Source organism: Schistocerca serialis, chromosome 8 (genome assembly GCF_023864345.2).
Source record: "Schistocerca serialis cubense isolate TAMUIC-IGC-003099 chromosome 8, iqSchSeri2.2, whole genome shotgun sequence".
Lineage (NCBI taxonomy): Eukaryota > Metazoa > Arthropoda > Insecta > Orthoptera > Acrididae > Schistocerca > Schistocerca serialis.
Genome location: NC_064645.1, coordinates 624,244,967 through 624,267,649, shown reverse-complemented (window position 1 = coordinate 624,267,649; position 22,683 = coordinate 624,244,967). Strand labels below are relative to the sequence as shown.

At 42.7% G+C, this 22,683-nt stretch overlaps 1 protein-coding gene across 1 annotated transcript in view; it reads left to right on the top strand.

Moving 5' to 3' along the window:
- Nucleotides 1-22,683, top strand: part of LOC126416344 (centromere/kinetochore protein zw10 homolog) — a 186,028-nt gene that overhangs the window by 32,603 nt on the left and 130,742 nt on the right. Inside the window, exon 4 of the mRNA XM_050084021.1 lies at nucleotides 10,557-10,705. Within this exon, the coding sequence (XP_049939978.1) occupies nucleotides 10,557-10,705 (149 nt within the window). The remainder of the gene's footprint in view (nucleotides 1-10,556; nucleotides 10,706-22,683) is intronic.

Here is a 22,683-nt window from a genome sequence, read left to right as displayed (position 1 = left end):
AGCGACGAGATGTCCATTTCGTCCGGCGCGTCCACTGGGGTCCGAGGGATAATCAGGTTGCCATTGGTGCCTTCATCTTGGCCTTCGAGGGTGACACAGTACCCAAGAAGGTGAAGGTGATAGTCTACTGCTGTGATGTCAAGCAATGTATCCCTTTCCCTGATGCGGTGCTTCAAGTGTTAGAAGTTTGGCCATATGGCTTCTCGCTGTGCTTCCAGCCTCATATGTCGCGATTGTGGTCAACCATCCCATCCTGACACTCCATGTACCCCGCCTCCTGTCTGTATCAACTGTGGAGAGCACCATCCCCCTAGCTCGCCAGACTGTAAGATTCTACAGAAGGAACAGAAAATAATGGAATACAAGACCCTGGACCGACTGACCTACACTGAGGCTAAATGGAAATTTGAACAACTTCATCCTGTGCGCATGACGTAATCTTATGCTGCCACTGTCACTCCTGTTACAGCTCCCTCCGTTGCACCACATACAGTCAGCTATCAGAGCCGAAGGACCACAGCTGCCCCCTTGATGGTGGGAGGGCACTTCCCTCCCTGTTGCTCTCCCACCACCTAACCTACCTCAGTGGCACCCCCCCCCCCCCCTCCCAACCATGGGGAACACCAGTCCCCACTTCTAAGCCGGAGAAGCATAAGTCTTCTTCGGCTTCTCTTGCTACGAATGGATCCCTTGGGTCACTCCCTTCCCAGGTTCCTACCAGTGGCAAACCAGACACCCGCTAGGTTCTGAAGAAGCACCAGGTAGATGGTCGTAGGGCTTCGCGGTCCTCTTTAGTCCCGGAGACTGAATCAGACGACCTCCCAGCAAGGGCAATCAAAGGAACAGCATGAGAAATCGAAATCTAAGACCCCTAAGACCAATGAAATTGCGGTGGCACCCACTCCACCGCTACCTACAAGCTCTGTGTCTGAGGAAGCAGTGGAGATTTGGCGTTCACTGAGGATCTATATCTCGCCAGTCCCTCAGATATGGTGGATTTGCTCTCGTCAGTACTCAGTTGGTGGAAGCAAGTGACCCAGTGGCGTAATCTGCCTCCTTGGTCCCTTCACGCTTCTCTCGGTCATGGACAATGTCATCCTCCAGTGGAACTGCAGCGGTTTTTTCCACCATCTTGCTGAGCTCCAACAACTTCTCAGGCTTCACCCTTTCCTCTGCATTGTTCTTCAGGAAACTTGGTTTCCGGCGATGTGGACCTCTGCCCTCCGTGGCTATCGAGGTTATTATAAGAACCGGGCAGCTTATGAGAGGGTATCTGGTGGCGTCTACATCTATGTCCTTCACTCTCTTTACAGCGAGTCTGGCCCTCTACAAACACCTGTAGAGGCTGTCACTGTTCGGGTGTGGATGCCTCAGGCTGTTACTGTCTGCAGTCTCTATCTTCCACCGGATGGTGATGTCTCGCAGCATGTCCTCCTGGCTGCGCTGATAGCCAAATTGCCGCCACCTTTTCTGTTACTGGGCGACTTCAATGGCCATAACCCTCTGTGGGCTGGATCAGTGGCAACAGGCCGAGGCAGCATCATTGAGCAAGCATTGGCACATCTCGACCTTTCTCTTTTAAATACTGGTGCCTTCACACATTTCAGTGTGGCGCATGGCAAGTACTCAGCCATCGACCTTTCAATCTGCAGCCCTAGCCTATTACCATCTATCCAATGGAGTGTGCATGACGACTTGTGTGGTAGTGACCCCTTCCCAATTTTTCTGTCACTGCCACAGCGTCACTCTTCTGGGCGCCCCTGCAGATGGGCTGTGAATAAGGCTGACTGGCACTTGTTCACCTCCATTGCCGCTATTGAGCCTCTTTCCAATGATACCATTGATGCGGTGGTTGACTCGGTCACCACTGGCATTGTTGCTGCCGCAGAATGTGCCATTCCCAGTTCTTCTGGGTCCCCTCGGCGGAGGACTGTGCCTTGGTGGTCGCCCGAGATCGCTGAGGCGATTAAAGATCGCAGGCAGGCACTCCAGCATCACAAGCAGCATCCCTTATTGGCACACCTCATCGCCTTTAAACGGCTCTGTGCATGAGCCCGCCACCTCATTCGTCAACGCAAGCGGGAGTGCTGGGAAAGCTATGTCTCCACCATTGGCCTCCGTACCTCTCCATTGCAGGTTTGGGCCAAGATTAGGCGACTCTGTGGCTATCAGACCTCCATTAGCGTACCTGCACTTTCACTGAAAAGAGCAGTCTGTACTGACTCCGACACAATTGCAAACCGCTTAGCGGAGCATTTTGCTCAGAGTTCCGCTTCTGCGAATTGGAACGTTGGAGCCTTTCATTTCACACAAGCCACCCTGAATCGTACAATGCTCCATTCAGTGAGTGGGAATTCCAAAGTGCCCTAGCCACTTGCCCTGATACGGCTCCCGGGCCAGATCACATCCACTGTCAGGTGCTCAAACGCCTCTCGGTGGACTGCGAGTGACGCCTCTTAGACCTTTTCAACCATATCTGGGTTGAGAGTGAGTTTCCGTCGCAATGGCGGGAAAGCATTGTAATCCCCGTGTTGAAACCTGGCAAGAACTCACTGGAGGTGGACAGCTACCGCCCCATTAGACTCACCAGTGTTCTTTGCAAGTTGCTCAAACGCATTTTGAGCCAGAGGTGGAGCTGACTACTACTTCAGTCTCGGGGCCTTCTGGCTCTGTCTCAGGGTGGGTTCCGTAAGGGCCGCTCTGCTCCCAATAATCTAGTGTGCCTGGAGTCTGTCATCCGTATGGCCTTAGCCTGCCAACAGCATCTGGTCGCCGTCTTTTTTGACATGCGGAAGGCATACGATATGACATGGCAACATCACATCCTCTCTATGCTTTATGGTTGGGGTCTTCAGGGTCTGCTCCTGATTTTCATACAGAGTTTTCTGTCGCTTTGTTCCTTCCGTGTGCAAGTTGCGGCCTCCCATAGTTCCTCCCGAGTTCATGAGACTGGGGTACCACAAGGCTCTGTCTTAAGTCCTGCCTCTTTTTAATTGCAATTATGGGCTCGCTGTGGTGGTGGGAACGTCTGTCTCAGCTTCCTTGTATGCTGACGATTTCTGCCTATACTTCAGCTCCACTGGCATTGTAGCAGCTGAACGGCAGCTGCAGGGCGCTATCCACAAGGCGCAGTCGCGGACTGCAGCACATGGCTTCCAGTTTTTGGCTTCCAAGACCTGCGTTATGCATTTCTGCTGGCGACACACTGTTCACCCTGAGCCACAGCCTTATCTTGACGGTGAACCTCTTGCTGTGGTGGGGACCCATCGGTTTTTGGGATTGCTTTTTGATACCTGGTTGACTTGGCTCCCTCATATTTGGCAGCTTAAACAGACGTGCTGGCGGCATCTTAACGCTCTTCGTTGCTTGAGTCACAGCAGCTGGGCTGCTGATTAGTCTACCCTTTTATGGCTGTACCAGGCGTTAATTCAGTCCCGTCAAGATTATGGGAGCCTGGTTTACGATTTGGCATCACCTTCCGCATTGCAGTTGCTTGACCCCATCCTTCACAGTGGGATCCGACTCGCCACTGGAGCTTTCCGGACAAGCGCTGTCAACAGCATACTTGTGGAGGCGGGTGTCCCTCCATTGTGGTTCCGGCACCAACAATTACTGGCTGCTTACGCTACACACGTTTGTAGCTTGCCCGAGCATCCCAATTATTGTCTCTTGTTCCCTCCGTTGGTCGTCCATCTTCAGGAACGGCGGCCCTGGTCAGGGGGTACGATCGTGGTTCGCGTCAGAGCTCTTCTCTCTGGGCTTGAGGTTTTCCTTTTTCCGGGCCCCTCTGCATGTTCCCCTGTGGTGTGTGCCCCGCTCATGCCTTCGGCTCGATTTGGCACAGGGCCTGAAGGACTCAGTCCCTCCCGAGGCCCTCCGCCGCCGCTTTCTTTCAATCCTTGCCATGTTTCAAGGCTCTGACATTGTCTATACTGACAGTTCGATGGTTGCTCGTCATTTAGGTTATGCTCTTACTCTAGGGGATCATTATGAACAACACTCATTCCCGGCTGGCTGCAGTGTTTTCACTGCCGAGCTGGTCGCCATCTCTGGCGCTCTAGGGTATATCCCCTCCTGCTCAGGTGAGTCCTTCGTTAACTGTAGTGACTCCCAGAGCAGTTTATGAGCTATTGACCAGTGTTTCCCTCGCTCTCGTCTGGTGATGGCTATCCAGGAGTCCGTCTATACTCTTGCCCGTTGCAACTGCTCTGTGATCTTTATGTGGACCCCGGGTCATGTAGGCATCCTGGGAAATGAATGTGTTGACACACTGGCCAAACAGGCTGTCGGTGCACCAGCCTTGGAGATTGGCCTTTCAGAGAGTGACCTCAGGTCAGTTTTGCGGCAGAAGGTACTTCACACCTGGGGTGAAGAATGTCGCACCCTTCCTTCACCCAACAAACTTTGGACCATCAAGGAGGCTACTGGTGGGTGGCGCTCCTCCTTCCGGGTCTCTCACAAGGACTCTGTTGTCCTCTGCCAGCTGGGCATTGGCTTATTTATTGTGCCACGAGAACCCACCTTTATGTCGCTGCGGGTCAGCTTTGACGGTGGTCCACATCTTGTTGGACTGCCCGCTTTTAACTTGGACGTTCGCGCTGCCTGATATGCTTCCTGCACTTTTATCAGACGATGTTGTGATGGCAGATTTAGTTTTGAGTTTTATTTATGCAGGGGTTTTTATCGCTTGATCTAAGTGTTTGTCCTTTTTTTTTGTTGAGTCTGGCCTTTGGCCTTTGATTTTAGACTGGGGTTTTTCGTGCATTTCTTAGTGGTCGGCTTTTCCTTTTTTTGTTTCTATGGTCGGCCAACCATTGTCACACTCGGTGTGATTTTAATTCTTCTTGTCTGGTCTCTGTCTGTGTCTTTCTTGCCCTGTGTCTTCTCTTGTCATCTCCATTGTTTGTTCTTATTCATTGCGGGTGTTTCAAGTTTGTGGAAAAAGGGACCTATGGCCCTAGTTGTCTGGTCCCTTCAATCCCACAAACCAACCAATCAGTGAACAACACTGCCATTTGCAGCCATTTTAGACTGTTTGTGAATAACACATCTAACCACAAATACTAAATTAAAAAGGCTGCTGACTAAAACATTAATGTAACTGGAAACATCAGCCGTATGAAGGTGACCATGACAGCCCAAACCAGTTGTGGTATTGAATCCCTGGAGGGAAGACACTGTTGTTTTTGCAAAACACTATTGAGGAAATTTAAAGAACCGGCATTTGAAGCTGGCAGCAGAGTGATATTACTGCTGCCAATGTACATTTCGCATAAGGTCCATGAAGACAGGATAAAAGAAATTAGGACTCGTATGGAGGCATGTAGACAGTTGTTTTTCCCTTGCTCCATTTGCAAGTGGAGCACATAAGGAAATGACTGAAAGTGGCACAAGCTACCCTCTTCCATGGACTCTACAATGGCTTCTGAAGTATGTATGTAGATGTAGAACTGTTGTCTGTGGAGACTTAAATGATGAACTTCTGCCAGTGTGACAGCTATTAACAGTTGTTTTTGCAGTGATTTAGCATTAAAACCAATAGTCAATTTTTACCTGACCATTACGATCAAATGTAAACAATAAAATATACTGAGCAGTTTCACTACAGATCATAGAAGAAAAATATTTTCTCCTCCTCCTCTCTAGTAAGTATCCCAGGACTTGGGATCCTGGGTTCCTTTACCTATATCCTTAACACATTGACTGCTGCGGATATGCTCGGTACCACTTTGGCCCTTGCATCATTGTTAGTAATAAGACTACTTAGTTGCTTAGTGCTTTGTGCTCAGGCTACTTCATTTTCTGGAGCACACAGCTGCGATTTTGTCTTTTCACCCAGAGTTGGATGAACACTACAACATTATAAATACAGCAGCTGAACAAATCTTGTGGAGTCTTAAAAGTTCCTGGCTTTCTCTGCAGATGAATTACTACATAAACTCACAGAGCCATTAAAATTCAACATAGAAATATGTCCAATAGTTTTTGACTCACTTCTAGTGCTAACTGTGATAACAGCTCACGTCTTTAGATGCACTTGAGTAATTTCGTGTTCTTTCCCAGTTACTTGTTCCTAGCAATTTCTCTTATCTCTGCACCCCACATTGTACTAACTGAATGAAGAATTAAACAAGCCTCAGCTTACTGTAGGGTGTTTTTGTAAGCCAAAATATTGTACTCTGTTGGTCACAACTAGTTTTAAAAGTGATTTATATTCAATACCATAACTGGTTTGGGCTGTCATGGTCACCTTCATACGGCTGGTGTTTCCAGTTACATTAATGTTTTAGTCAGCAGCATTTTTAATCTAGTATTTGTGGTTAGATGGGTTATTCACAAACAGTCTAAAATGGCTGCAAATTTCATGACTTCCAGTACCAATAAACTAATCCTAATATGTTGCTTATAGTGAAAGGAGTACACTGACAGTCTTATCACTTCAGTTATGTTGGCCTTTACTGTTAACCCTATAAGAACTTTTTCACTGCACTTTGTTGATCCTGTTTCATGAGATTGGCTAGTAATTTCATGTGTGATTTTGTTCTTTAGGCTACAACAATCTGAGTATATAATCATAGGTGGACATATTACTTACCTATAATAACTTTACTGTGTAAATGGTTTAGGAAGGCCCAGATGGCACTGCCCTGTGTAGTAGCTAATCAAAGGATTGCTTTAATTTTGAGTTACTTCTTGCTAAGCGAAGTGACTACAACTGAGCTTTCCGTGGTACAGTGATGCTTAATCTTTTTTCCCCTTTCATCCAAAACTTACAAAATAAAAGTCTTACAGTCCAAAATATCCAATCATTCCTGTTCATTGTGCTAGAATACTAGCTCTTCTAAATAAAACTTTTAAGGCGAGGCACCTATGTGTTGGAAATCTTTTTGGAAGTTAACTATTAAGTTTTGAGCACATAAACTGAATAAAAGTTCCCTAGGCAGCTGTCAGTATGAAGTGTGAACACGGAACTGGCTGGCTGTGTACTGGGTGGCCACCTATATACCAACTGCATGGAACACAGTTAGCTGCTGCACTCACTTGGCGAGATGCCATCTGAGCACAACAGTGTGCATTCACAGTGCCTCTCCAAATGACTATTTAAGTCCTTCTTCTGTGGCAGTCATTCGACCTCTGCAGCACCCTATATCACACCCATGACCCATCCCAGATTGCTACTCACATCAGACACAGTTGCAGTCCACAGTCAGGCCACAGTGGTCAGAGAGAGTGGCCATATGTGTGTGAGTTGACATTGTGTGGATATGTGTGTATTTTCTATTTCTGAAGGAGGACTTTTTTGTTCGAAAGCTTAATGTTTAGCAATCTTTATATTATGCCTATCTTTGAGTCAATGTGTCTTGCATGTGGAGAGAGGAAATATATCCTTTTCATAATGTTGTTGTTACATCATTTTGAACTTTCCACTGTTTACTTTTTATAATTTTGAATAATATGTTGCCTTCAGTATTGGAAAGTTGTCAAAAGTAACAGAAGATAATCATCTGGCCACAATTTTGTTGAAAACTGTAGTGTTAAAAGAGTAAGTCTCTTCACATCTCTTCAATATTTATCAGCTTTTTCACATGTGCTATAATCAGACAAATAGCAGTGAAAGAATACACTTCCAACAGTCCGTTTTGTTTCCACTGTGACAATCTGGAATGATTGATTCTGGTTGATTTGTCATGGTAGTAAAGAAAGGTAAAGCTGTTATAAGTCCAACGGTTGCTTTGAACAACCCAGTGCTTTTGTAGGCATGGTCCTATTCGAGGTTGTGTGTCCTTGCCTTTCTCTAAACTTTGATCTGGCTTATCCACCTAGTTCAAGGGGGCCTACAGTTCAGCAAGGACTTGCAACCATGGTGCAACTGAACATTTTTCGCACTAACAAACATTGACACAAGTGCAAGAAGTAAATGATGGATAAAAATCCTAGGACTTACTGGGCATTGAACCCAAGAGCTTTAGATCCATAATCTGGCACATTTATGATGAACCAATGACCTACTCTTCTTGTACTAAAAATTTGTCAGAGCTTCTTTTAAAAATCTCAGGAAAATTTCAGAAGCTGAATCATCAAATGCGTACACAAATGGACAAAAATAACTTTTTTCAATTGAGATGTGTCACTAAAGCAGGCTGTGTTCTCAAACATTTTGTCCTCACTTTCAGATGCTTCAGCTTCTGAAGAATTTTCATCTCGTGCAGAAACAGATGAATCTGTTATCCCAGCTTGTGTACATGGCTCAGGACTTCTACTTAGTTTCTGTTGAAGAGCCGTCAGTTCCATCTAGTTAGAATCTCAAACATTTCTTCCTCTGAACAACTATGACAGCATGCTCTTTTCTTATAAGGGGACCTTCCGGTCTCAGAAATTCAGTTTAGGGTGAGTCTTATAAAAGGGTTCTGAAGTTTTGAATGTAGCTCATACACACTTTATGTATGGGGTGATAAGATAAGGGAAGTAGCTCAGTCAGTAGTGTGCGAGGCTGTTGTGCAACCAATCTAGGTTCGATCATACCTACCTCCCAGTATGTTTTCATTTTGTTTTTTAGTTTTTTTTTTAAAATTATAACAATTCTTAAATAAAGTTAATGACCTAAAGTATTATCAATTAAATCATAAATAATTTTATTTTATGTATGAAATGGTTGTCACACCTACTTAAAATGTGAATTACATTCATCAGTACTATTTTATTTTTAAAAGGTTGAATAATTTCAGATGCAGTTTTAATGAAGGTAAATTAATCACCACTATCACAAAATTCTGGGTGGAGTTTCATTATATAATTTTTTTTACAGTGTCATGTTCACTTGAAAATTTGTATTTAATGTGCAAGCAGCAGAATGATAATTGTCATAAAAACATTGAAAACAAAAAAAAAAACATTTTGACATTTTGCACAGTTTATGAAGGATGATTGTTTTACAGGAGAAACCTTTTTTTATAAAAGATATGTTGAAAAAGATACTTTGTTGACATTCCTGAAAACTTCTCTTTCATCAGAAAGCCTGGAAATATACCAGGCATATTGGATCCTTCCCTTAAAAATTGGTGATGACAATTTTCATGAGAATTTATTTCTCTGTTATTTTCAATAAGATAAGCACAGTTTTGTACACGCTTTATCAGATTTTTTTTACTTGTATATGAAAATGGATGTCTCATGGTTGAACAAGTGGAGTACATTTCAGAGGACTCACTTTAATTTTACACTTTGATGGTTTCTTGTCATCCTGAAAGATTTTGTCGTATAATTCAGGCTTTGCTTGTCCACCCCAAGAGTCAATAACTGTTCCTGACCCATGTAAGACTTCAAACATCAGTTGAGAAAGTCAGTATACAGTTCTGTCATTAGCTTCCCATATTTGAAAGACGATATTACAATGTTTTTATAACTTTGCTCATATTATTTTATTGTTTTTTGAACTCGGGGACCAAAATTACCGGTTGCCTCTTGCAAACAAAAACACGCATGAGTTAGGATGTTTTCGGATAGTGAGAACACATTGACTGGTATATGTCAGCATCACTTTATTCATGTTGTGTCATTTGATGACCCTTCCACAGCTTATCATCACCCAAATTTGTATTAACTTTGTAATGACAGTAATTAAAGCCTCCTTGAAAAATGCATTTGAAATTATTCAACTTTATAAAAAGAAAATATTGATGAGAGTAATTCACATTTTAAGTAGGCTGTGACAGCCATTTCATAAACAGAATAAAATTATTTATGATTTAATTTAAAACACTTCAAGTCATTGACTTTATTTAAAAGTTGTTGTTATTTTTAAAACAATTAAGAAAACAAAATAAAATCGAGCTTGCAGGTAGGATCGAACCCTGATAGGCTGTATGACATTCTAGCATGCTACTCACTGAGCTATTTCACCTGTATGCTGAATAGTGCACTTTAAGACTTCTATGAGTGGACACCCTTGAGGTATACTACCAACTTGCAACATCTCATCCCAAACAGAATTTCCAAGACCTGAAGGTCCCCTTGTCAGTAAAAACAAATGATAGTCAATAGACAGTAACTGAAAGTGAAGATGATAACAACAACTAAAATGGTTTTCAGACACTCGGCACAAGACATTTTAACAATCTGGAGCACACAGGGTTCAGCGAGGCAGGGCACACAAACGTGTCTATAACACTTGGTGGAAGGAGCAGTGATACACAAAACACATCTAGAACAACTGTGTGATGTATTAACATATCTAGAGCAATCAAAGAATGTTAAGCCTTACCATCTGTTTTCCTCCAATGTGTTACTCTCTTTCGCCAGGTGGAGATCTTCGTGTTTCAAAAGCTAGCAATTTTATGTCTATTTCTCTCCATTTGTATCATAAATTTTAATATTAATAATGTTCCTGTTCTGGAACTTGCTACAATCTGTCTATATTAAATTCACTCATGGTATTAATTATAGCACATTGTGTGTGTGAGTATATTCTAACAAATGTTTGTATCGTTATTGTTGCACTTAAGATACTTAGTGTACCATTCGCATTACACCTAATGCTGTTATATTTTTATTTTCAGGTTTCTTTAAGGATACGGCAAATTCAATTTTGAACTATGCTAAAAATGTTGATGTTTTATTTGCAAACAAAACTTGTGAAACATATTTGGCAAAGGCACGAGAAATAATGAAACAGGATTTGCATGAAATGATTGAAGTTGGACCTTGGGCAAGTATTAGTATCTTAATTAAATTTGAATGTTTTCATGACCAGTGCCAGTTACCACAAAACGTTTTGATTACTTGTGTAATATCTGTGCTTGTTTTGTAGAATTGTACTAATGTTTCAACCATGACTCTAGATTCTTCTGTAGTGCAGGGAAGGGGGGTTAACGCCTTCATCACATGCAGCTTCTCAGTTGCATGTACCACCATGGTTGGTAAACATTTCTGGGGAGTCTGTTAGTAATTGCAGAGTATAGGTTTCATGAACCTGGGGTTCCCAAGATGGAGCTTGGTCAATAATGGCAGTCATCCATAACTGTAATCTCTGCACAGGCATCAGTGATTACTGCTAAGTGTGACATCTATATTCTTCTTGAAGTCTGTGGGTATTTCGCCTGTCTCATACATCTTGCTCACCAGATGGTAGAGTCGCCCGATATATCTTCCATTTTAGCAGATAACATGCGCTCAGCCGACTGTGTTCTCGTAAGATGATGTCAGTCATTTGAAGCTCTTTTTGGGGACAACCAACCCCCTTCTATAGTGGTTTTTTAAGCTTTCCTTCTGTTTTTAGTTTCTCCGATTTTTTTGAGTTTTGTCCCCATTACTGCTGGTTTCCAGTTTCGTTTTTTTACCTTTTCCTAAGTCACAGACCGGGCGCTAATGACCGTAGCAGTTTTGCGCCCTAAAACCATAACAAAAAAAAAAAAAAAAATCCCACATCAACAAAGAATTTTGGCAAGCCATCTTGTATCCCCTTACAGTCACTCAACTTTGACACCATAGTGTTCACCACATCATCATCAGAAAACAACCGTGAATTGCTGCCCACCCTGCCCAACAAATCATTTATGTGTATAGGGAATAACAGCAGTCCTATCACACTTCCCTGGGGTACCCCTGACGATAATTTTGTTTCTGATGAACTCTCATAGTCGAGGACAACATACTGAGTTCTGCTGCTTAAAAAGTCTTCGAGCCACTCATATATGTGAACCTATTCTTTGTGCTCATACTTTCATTAACAGCCTGCAGTGGGGCACCATGTCAAATGCTTTCTGGAAATCTAGAAGTTTGGAGTCTTCATCCATAGTTTGCAGTGCATTGTGAGAAACGGGCCAGCTGGGTGTCACATGAGCAATGCTTTCTAAAACCATGCTGATTGGTGGACATAAACTTCTTGGTCTCAGGAAAGTTTATTATATTCGAACTGAGAATATGTTCAAGGATTTTGCAGCAAGCAGAAGTTAGTGACATTGGTTTGTAATTTTGTGGGTCTGTTATTTTACAGTTCTTATATACAGGAGTCACCTACACTATTTTCCAGTCGCTTCAGAATTTTAGCTGGGGAGGGATTTGCAATTAATGCATGTTGGATAAGGGGCCAGTGCTGTTGAGTAGTCCTTGTAAAACCAAGTTCGAATTCCTTCCGGACCTGGTGACTTGTTTGCTTTCAGGTCTTCCAGTTGTTTCTCTACACTAGGTTTGCTTATTGCTGTGTTGTCCATACAGGTGACTGTCCGATGGTCAAATGACGGCATGTTTGTACAATTTTCCTGCCTGAATGATTTTTTGAATGCCTTAGTCACATTTAGCGATTGTAAATAGGACCAGAGTTTCCTCTGGTTCACTGCCAGATGTTTTGATAATGTGTGACAGTGGTAGTTCTAAGCTTCACAGATAGATCTTTTCACAGACAAATCTCTACTAACCTTTGCTTGTCGTCATTTGTGCATTTTCTTTTGAACTAAAAGTACAACAGCCTCTGCTTCCTCAGCATTTTCTGAATTTTAATAGTAAACCAAGGTGGGTGTTGTCTTTCATCCACTCACTGGGCACATAATTCCTCTACATAGATCATTCTGGAACTAAGTGATGCAAATTCACTGTCTAAGTATTGCATGACCTGGGTATTTTTGTGCTGCTGATAGTAGATTTTCTTTGAACGTCTCTAGAACTGTTGCAGTGGAATCAGGTTGCCTGGAAAAACATCCAACAATTAACTTGGTTTTGCCTACACCTGTTGCACGTGACCACATAACTTGACTGTCACACTCAACTTCAACCTCAATAGAGACAACATTTTTGTCAACTGCAGTCAACACTCTCCCTCCTAAGGCCCCTAATATTTCTTTGTGACATACATTCCATGATTTGCTGAATAGCTCAGGGCTTTCCACATCACGTTTGAGACAGCTCTCGGTCCCTAGCATAATTTGAGTGCAAGAACTTTCCTGGAAGGCAGTAAGTTTGGGAAGTTTGATATGAATACTTTGCCAAGGCAGTCTGACTTCCCTTGCTCAGACTACCGACTAGCCTAAAAAACTCTTCACAAGTACTTTGCTGCCCGAGTAGCTGCTTAAAGTGTGTAGTGTACCTCTGACCTATCAAGGGGAGTCCTACAAATCCCCTCACTATAATGCAAGTCTAAAACACTATAATGCAGGTCTAAAAATTCTGCACCCAAGACTGTCACAGAGTTGACAAAGCCTTTGGTTTGGGCTCTCCCCTCTGCTGCAAACAAAAGGACATTGATCAGCTCTGGAAACAGTACTGTAGATTGTGAGCTCTGCTTGCACCCCATGCACGAGGACAGCAGCATTCACTGTGTCCGCCAGCCATCTATATGAAGTGAGGATGGACTTAGAACCCATGTGACAGATGTTGTTGGTGCTGACATGAGCCATAACTTGCAGTCAACTGCACCCTGCACACTCGATAGTCGCAGGCAGGATCGTCTTTACATCTTGGATGAGGCCACCCAGTAGACATGCCAATTGCACGTTGGCTTTCTTTCCAGCCAGGTCACGTTTAGAGTGAAAATGAAAATTTTAGTTTTTTGGTTGTCTGAAGAAAGTAGAGGTGCTAAGCGCGCGCATTCCCCCCCCCCCCCCCCCTTTCTCTCTCTCTCTCTCTCTCTCTTCCCCCCCCCCCCCCCACCCCACCCACCCACCCACCCACCCCTCCCCCTCATCAGTGTACATCATCTGCTCCAGGAGAACATTACAACTGAGGGATGATTAAGAATCAATTTCCCCTCAGTGTAGAACAGTGTGCAGAAATTACATATATTCTGTCCATATGTGTTTCTTACATTCGTACTGGCAACCCATATCTTATTCAATGTAGTGTTAGCAAACTGTGGAAAATACCTCCTAATATCGTGTTGGACCTCCTTTTGCTGGCATAATGCAGCAACTCGACATGGCGTGGACTCAGCAAGTTGTTGGAAGCTCCTGCAGAAATATTAAGCCATGCTCCCCTATATCTAACCATGATTGTGAAAGTGTTGCCAGTACAGGATTTTGTGCATGAACTGACATCTCGATTGTGTCCCATATATGTTCATTGGGTTTCCTGCTGGATGACATGGATGGGCAAATCATTCGCTCAAACTGTCCAGAATGTTCTTCAAATCAGTTGTGAAAAATTGTCATCCATAAAAATTCCATCGTTGTTTGGGAGCATGAAGATTGTGAATGGTTGCAAATGGTCTCCAAGTAGCAGAACATAACTATCTCCAGTCAGGAATTAGTCCATTCTGAGTAAACACAGCCCACACCATTATGGAGCCACCACAAACTTGCACATTGCCTTGTTGACATTTTGGGTCCATGGTTTTGTTGGGTCTGCACCACACTCTTAACCCTACCACCAGCTCTTACCAACTGAAATGGGGACTCATCTGCCCAGACCATGGTTTTTGAGTTTTCTAGGGTCCAACCACTAGGGTAATGAGCCCAGGACAGGTGCTGCAGGCGATGTGGTCTGTTAGTAGAGACACTTAAGTGGGTCATCTGCTGCCATAGCCCATTAACACCAAATTTTGCTGCACTGTCCTGATGGCTACGTTTGTCAGAGGTTCCACGTTGAGTTCTGTGGTTATTTCATGCAGTGTTGCTTGTGTGTTAGTACTGACAACTCTTCGCAAACACTGCTGCTCTCGGTCATTAAGTGAAGGCTCTTGGCCACTGTGTTGTCTGTGGTGAGAGGTAATGCCTGAAATTCGGTATTCCCCGCACACTCTGGACTCTGTGGATCTCACTGAATTCCGTAATGGTTCCCGAAATGCAATGTCCTATGTGTCTAGCTCCAACTACCATTCTGCATTCAGAGTCTGCTAATTTCCTTCGAGTGGCCATAATCATGTTGACTTGACACACCTTAGTACAAATGCAGTTCACTTTTACACCTTGTGTATACGATACTACCACTATCTATATGTGTGCATAATGCTGTCCCATGACTTTTGTCCCCTAATTGAATAATCACGCTTGGTGTTGAGTTTTAATGAGCAGTCTTTCAATTTCATCATAGATCTTGAAACATGCTTTTTCAAAAATAGCCATTCTATCATTTTCAGTGTTCTGCTTCACACAAAAGTTTTCGTATTTGATCTCGGGCACAAGTATTCTACTTTTGGTTGCAAATTCTTTTGTCAAACATTCATTGCTAATTATCTTTCACTGTGCATTTCCCCGTGGCTTTTGTTTTTCTGCCATCAGCTAAAGTTATGTTTTCAGCTAAAATATTTTAACCACAGCTGAAAAATAATTTTCATTTGGAAGCATGTGATGATTGAGTTGCCCTGGAATTCACAATCCAGTGGCCACTTTTCAGTGGAACTGTACCACAGGGAGCACTCACACTAACAGCACTTCTACTGTATCCCATTCATTTCGAAGTCCATATAGTCACTGCTAGATTTCCATCTTTAATTTCATAACCAATGTTCACTGGATGTACTACAGTTTTGTTTATTGTTACAACATGAAAGCACATCAGTGGCTATTTGTATAACCATTTGAACACCTGTCTTACTATAGTTATATTATAGTGTATTAAACAAGGTATGAACGATGAACCAGAGCTGGCACCCAGGCAAATTGTGCAAATCAGTTAATTCCTTTTGCAAAAGATTTTAATTGAGCTGAACTTAATGCCTGACATCATTGGTATGTGCACCATTCAGATTTTATCTGCAAAAACAGTCACCCTCATTCCGATTTTATGTCACACTTAGGTGTGTCGGACCATGGTCTAAGATAAGTTCAAACAGTTTGAAAAAGCCTTGGTGCATTTTTGTTTTATGTGCATAAAACTTGTTTTCTGGGAGGCTTTGAAGCATGACATTTGTGTACTTTATGCTTATATGAATCAGTTAAAAATTTCACATGAAAGTAGATAAATTGATGAAGTCAAAAGGAATTTTTTCCTTTATTCAATAATCTGTACCCATTGTCGAGATATGATGGTTTAAAGTTGAGCTAAATGTAGCACATAAAATTCATTCTTACCTGAACTGAATACATGGAAATGATTTAAATTTGTCAGATAAATAAAAGTGCATTTTTACGATAAAATTGAAAACTATTTCAAAAATTTAGTTTTGTTCAAATTTTCCATGCAAAACACTCATTTTTGTGAGTTTTTTATGCACATCTCTTCTATGTTTCAGACTAGTGTGAATCGATTCAAATTTTGTAAGAAGATAGACAAATATATGTAATTAATGGGTGTCCTGTTGTTTGGTGAAAACGTTATCCATTGCCATGATATAAGCAATGTGGTTTGTAAGACAATGAAAAAAAAAAAAAGTATATCGGAACAGTTGTCGCGTGAGTCAACAGAAATTTGCAGCGGTTGCCAGAGTATGGCAGTCTGTTGCCAGAATTATGGTAGAGTAAAACTAGGGAAGAAGAATGAAAAATTATCCTATCATGGCACAAATAAAGATGAATGTGTCTTGGGCAGAGTCTGGCATGTAAAAGAAAGGAAGTAGCTTTTCAGGGAGTTTAAAAGACGTTTAAATCAAAACTTTTCGACATGTTTGTGCATTTTAATGAGTTAACTCTACTTGAGCTCTCTTAGATCCACCCTGTTACTTGAATGGTGATGGGTGTAAAAACAAATAGACACAAATTTATGTGCATCTAGAGGGCAGGATAAATTACAATAGGAAGTATCTGAGAGTGGGGTTGCATCCATAATAGAAAATATCCCTGGGTGGGGACAAAGGGAAATGCAATGTTGATGACAGGATGGCATGCACCACGTTGTATGGTACTATACCAATGTCTCTTCTTTTCATGTTTCTTGATCCTGGCTTCTTGAGATCTCTTGTGAAGAGTCATGATAAGAGTTTAGTAGTGGTGTGGGACAGTCAGTTGTGGATGAATTCATTTCCAACTAATAATTTGTCCAGTTAATGTGAAATAATTATGTATGATAGAAGTGTTCAGATAAACCTCATTACACTTCAACAAGATTTTAATAATTCCACGTGGTACAGTTTATCCTAGAATTGGAGGCCGATTGCTCTGTTTTAATGAAGTAATGCCCATTCAGTTATATTGGCATTTATCACTGGTTGTGATGTGAACTGCTGCTTGGCAGTGTTCTTAAGTATTCAAAATCTACTTGCAATTAATGTTCATTTATCAATAAGAATAGTGTTTGTCAGTGAAATATAGTAGCAATGAAGTTACACAACAGTTGGTAATTTAACTTTCGAAACCACTGGTTTATTGGCATTTCTGGAAAAGAACACTCTTATACTCTCATTCGATCAGCAAATTCCGTGTAACAGTTTGTATGTGTAATGGGACATATCGCAAATCGTTCTAATGAATGAATTGATTTGGATTAAAGTGTTGAAAAGCAACATGATCAACAAGGTGATGTGTGTCCTAATTAAAACAGAACTTCGATATTTTGAATAAATTTTTGGTTCGTTTTTATCAAAAATCAGTGTTTGTCTCAAAAAGTAATCTCAAACTATGTGCATTACTTCCAAGCATCTTTACAATTATTATATGTGGTTTAATGGAAAGCTCAATCACACGCTAGCGTGTAATGTGTTTCAAATCAAGTGCGCAGGTTTCAATTTTCCCTGATGGGCTAAACTACTTTTTGTAATAACGTGATGTGTCTATCTCACGTAAAGTGTAAATGAAACTGGATTTGTCTCTGTTTGGCTCAAAATCACAAAATGATATTCACCGCAGTGTACATGCACACTTTTAACACTCTAAGTGGTAACTCGTCTAAGAGTAAAAGCCGCACATAAATCACACTTTTTACATGCATACAAAAATCAAAATATCTTTTTATTAAACAGATAAATTATGGGATGCAATTACTAATTAAACATTTCCTATTCTAAATAAATTTCAAGAACTTGTATTTCATAACCAACAAAGTTTTATCCTGTGAAAGGAATTATTAGTCTGCTAAAACGGATTCAGATTACTGTCAACTCATGTCTGGACGATGACGTCACGAATTGATACTTGCTTGAAATGAATGAAATACTCTGTCCACGACATATTTGCCTTTTTTGTGCTATGGTAGGAGCATTTTTCATTCTGGTCAGTAGTGTATAATTTTCCATAGATTGACAGTTCCTCAGTTTCAGCGAATATTAATTGCTTTCTCAGTTGCACAGTATGAAATAAGCTCTCCTGTGGGCTACATAATTTTAGAAGATCTTCCCATATTGTTTTCGGATTTACCAAATTTATTTTCTTTTGCTGCTCATCGCATTCGGGAAGTGTAATTTTTGGAAATGTCGTACCTTGAAATTTGATATGTATGCCTTTTTTATCAGCAACTGATGCATGTTCACCAGGTACTGTCTCGCAAGGCTCAGTTTAGCCTTCACATCAGACTATATTAGTTGTTTTTACTTGGTATGACCAGGAAGCTTGATTCACTCCATTTAGTTTCTCAATGGTGTGTCTTGTTTTCCGTCATCTCTGTATGTTTTACAGATTGCCCAAATGCATTGCCCAAAAATGCTCTGTGATGATATTGGAAAATGTTTAGTCTTTGTCATATGTTTGAGTTTTAGATTGGCTAATTGACACTAATGCAGTTTTCATTTTTTATTAGCTTTCCTGGATCCAAAGCCATTGTTGATGTAGAATAAACAGTCACATTACACCCATTAATATTTGTTGGGGAAAAACAGCATACATCAGTAAAGGAGAGATACTAACTAATGGAACAAAAACTTATTTACTTTCCACCATCTTTTTAAACCACATCACCATGAAAGATAACCCAATTACAAAAATGGAACAAATAAAGGAGCTGTTATCCACTTGCTTAATGTTAATTTGCAACAGTTAAACTTGCCTGAAAGAGGAGCAATACAAAGATAGTCAAACAGTGAATGCTCAGCAAAGCCAACATGTAATATGTGAAGTCTCCTTGTCGTGGACAGTGCAGTAATTGCCCTGTGTCTGGAAGAATTCACCAAAGGTACCAAGCCTATTATTGGCAATAGGCCATGAGAGATTGAAACTGTGTGTGTATCACTGCTGAGGCAAGTGACGTTTCTGCCCTGGAGACCATAATGTAGGTGGCTGAAGAGTGACCCCGCTGTGATTTACAGTAACAGGTTTGCGAAACATACTTGTGAATAAGGCTGGAACAAGTTGGAATTTTTCACTCCAGGATGCTGGATGTCACTCTGTGAGAGCTTTTTTACACCGCAGTTGTGACCTTCTGTTCTGAGTGACACAGATAATGCAGTTTCTGCAAATGAGGAAACTTCACATGAAGGTATTTAGTGGATTTTCAGCTGTCAGTTGCCGCAGTTGGCCATTTGGGAGACATGCAAGACAACAATGAATAGCACCTAAAGAGAAAAAGATGTTTTCAGTAACAGTGCATGTTAGCGGACAATAGAAGTAGATAGTTACTGTGAATTATTATGGGTGGAGGTTACACTTAACAACTGAGCTAGGTTAATAATTGGCTCCTTTTACTGATCTCCCGACTCAGCAGCATTAGTGGCAGAACAACTGAGAGAAAATCTGGAATACATTTCACATAAATTTTCTCAGCATGTTATAGTCTTAGGTGGAGATTTCAATTTACCAGATATAGACTGGGACACTCAGATGTTTAGGATGGGTGATAGGGACAGAGCATCGAGTGACATTATACTGAGTGCAATATCCGAAAATTACCTCGAGCAGTTAGACAGAGAACCGACTCGTGGAGATAACATCTTGGACCTACTGATAACAAACAGACCTGAACTTTTCGACTCTGTAAGCGCAGAACAGGGAATCAGTGATCATAAAGCCATTGCAGCGTCCCTGAATATGGAAGTAAATAGGAATATAAAAAAAGGGAGGAAGGTTTATCTGTTTAGCAAGAGTAATACACTCCTGGAAATTGAAATAAGAACACCGTGAATTCATTGTCCCAGGAAGGGGAAACTTTATTGACACATTCCTGGGATCAGATACATCACATGATCACACTGACAGAACCACAGGCACATAGACACAGGCAACAGAGCATGCACAATGTTGGCACTAGTACAGTGTATATCCACCTTTCGCAGCAATGCAGGCTGCTATTCTCCCATGGAGACGATCGTAGAGATGCTGGATGTAGTCCTGTGGAACGGCTTGCCATGCCATTTCCACCTGGCGCCTCAGTTGGACCAGCGTTCGTGCTGGACGTGCAGACCGCGTGAGACGACGCTTCATCCAGTCCCAAACATGCTCAATGGGGGACAGATCCGGAGACCTTGCTGGCCAGGGTAGTTGACTTACACCTTCTAAGAGTACGTTGGGTGGCACGGGATACATGCGGACGTGCATTGTCCTGTTGGAACAGCAAGTTCCCTTGCCGGTCTAGGAATGGTAGAACGATGGGTTCGATGATGGTTTGGATGTACCGTGCACTATTCAGTGTCCCCTCGACGATCACCAGTGGTGTACGGCCAGTGTAGGAGATCGCTCCCCACACCATGATGCCGGGTGTTGGCCCTGTGTGCCTCAGTCGTATGCAGTCCTGATTGTGGCGCTCACCTGCACGGCGCCAAACACGCATACGACCATCATTGGCACCAAGGCAGAAGCGACTCTCATCGCTGAAGATGACACGTCTCCATTCGTCCCTCCATTCACGCCTGTCGCGACACCACTGGAGGCGGGGTGCACGATGTTGGGGCGTGAGCGGAAGACGGCCTAACGGTGTGCGGGACCGTAGCCCAGCTTCTTGGAGACGGTTGCGAATGGTCCTCGCCGATACCCCAGGAGCAACAGTGTCCCTAATTTGCTGGGAAGTGGCGGTGGGGTCCCCTACGGCACTGCGTAGGATCCTACGGTCTTGGCGTGCATCCGTGCGTCGCTGCGGTCCGGTCCCAGGTCGACGGGCACGTGCACCTTCCGCCGACCACTGGCGACAACATCGATGTACTGTGGAGACCTCACGCCCCACGTGTTGAGCAATTCGGCGGTACGTCCACCCGGCCTCCCGCATGCCCACTATACGCCCTCGCTCAAAGTCCGTCAACTGCACATACGGTTCACATCCACGCTGTCGCGGCATGGTACCAGTGTTAAAGACTGCGATGGAGCTCCGTATGCCACGGCAAACTGGCTGACACTGACAGCAGCGGTGCACAAATGCTGCGCAGCTAGCGCCATTCGACGGCCAACACCGCGGTTCCTGGTGTGTCCGCTGTGCCGTGCATGTGATCATTGCTTGTACAGCCCTCTCGCAGTGTCTGGAGCAAGTATGGTGGGTCTGACACACCGGTGTCAATGTGTTCTTTTTTCCATTTCCAGGAGTGTAGAAGGCAGATTTCAGACTACCTAACAGATCAAAACGAAAATTTCTGTTCCGACACTGACAATGTTGAATGTTTATGGAAAAAGTTCAAGGCAATCGTAAAATGCGTTTTAGACAGGTACGTGCCGAGTAAAACTGTGAGAGATGGGAAAAACCCACCGTGGTTCAACAACAAAATTAAGAAACTACTGCGAAAGCAAAGAGAGCTTCACTGCAAGTTTAAACGCAGCCAAAACCTCTCAGACAAACAGAAGCTAAACGATGTCAAAGTTAGTGTAAGGAGGGCTATGCGTGAAGCGTTCAGTGAATTCGAAAGTAAAATTCTATGTACCGACTTGACCAAAAATCGTAGGAAGTTCTGGTCTTACGTTAAATCAGTAAGTGGCTCGAAACAGCATATCCAGACACTCCGGGATGATGATGGCATTGAAACAGAGGATGACATGCGTAAAGCTGAAATACTAAACACCTTTTTCCAAAGTTGTTTCACAGAGGAAGACCGCACTGCAGTTCCTTCTCTAAATCCTCGCACAAACAAAAAAATGGCTGACATCAAAATAAGTGTCCAAGGAATAGAAAAGCAACTGGAATCACTCAACAGAGGAAAGTCCACTGGACCTGACGGGATACCAATTCGATTCTACACAGAGTACGCGAAAGAACTTGCCCCCCTTCTAACAGCCATGTACCGCATGTCTCTAGAAGAACGGAAGGTTCCATATGATTGGAAAGGAGCACAGGTAGTCCCAGTCTTCAAGAAGGGTCGTCGAGCAGATGTGCAAAACTATAGACCTATATCTCTGACGTCGATGTGTTGTAGAATTTTAGAACATGCTTTTTGCTCACGTATCATGTTGTTTCTGGAAACCCAGAATCTACTCTGTAGCAATCAACATGGATTCCGGAAACAGTGATCGTGTGAGACCCAACTCATTTTATTTGTTCGTGAGACCCAGAAAATATTAGATACAGGCTCCCAGGTAGATGCTATTTTCCTTGACTTCCAGAAGGCGTTTGATACAGTTCCGCACTGTCGCCTGATAAACAAAGTAAGAGCCTACGGAATATCAGACCAGCTGTGTGGCTGGATTGAAGAGTTTTTAGCAAACAGAACACAGGATGTTGTTCTCAATGGAGAGACGTCTACAGACATTAAAGGATCCTCTGGCGTGCCGCAGGGGAGTGTTATGGGACCATTGCTTTTCACAATATATATAAATGACCTAGTAGATACTGTTGGAAGTTCCATGTGGCTTTTCGCGGATGATGCTGTAGTATACAGAGAAGTTGCAGCATTAGAAAATTGTAGTGAAATGCAGGAAGATCTGCAGCGGATAGGCACTTGGTGCAGGGAGTGGCAACTGACCTTACCATAGACAAATG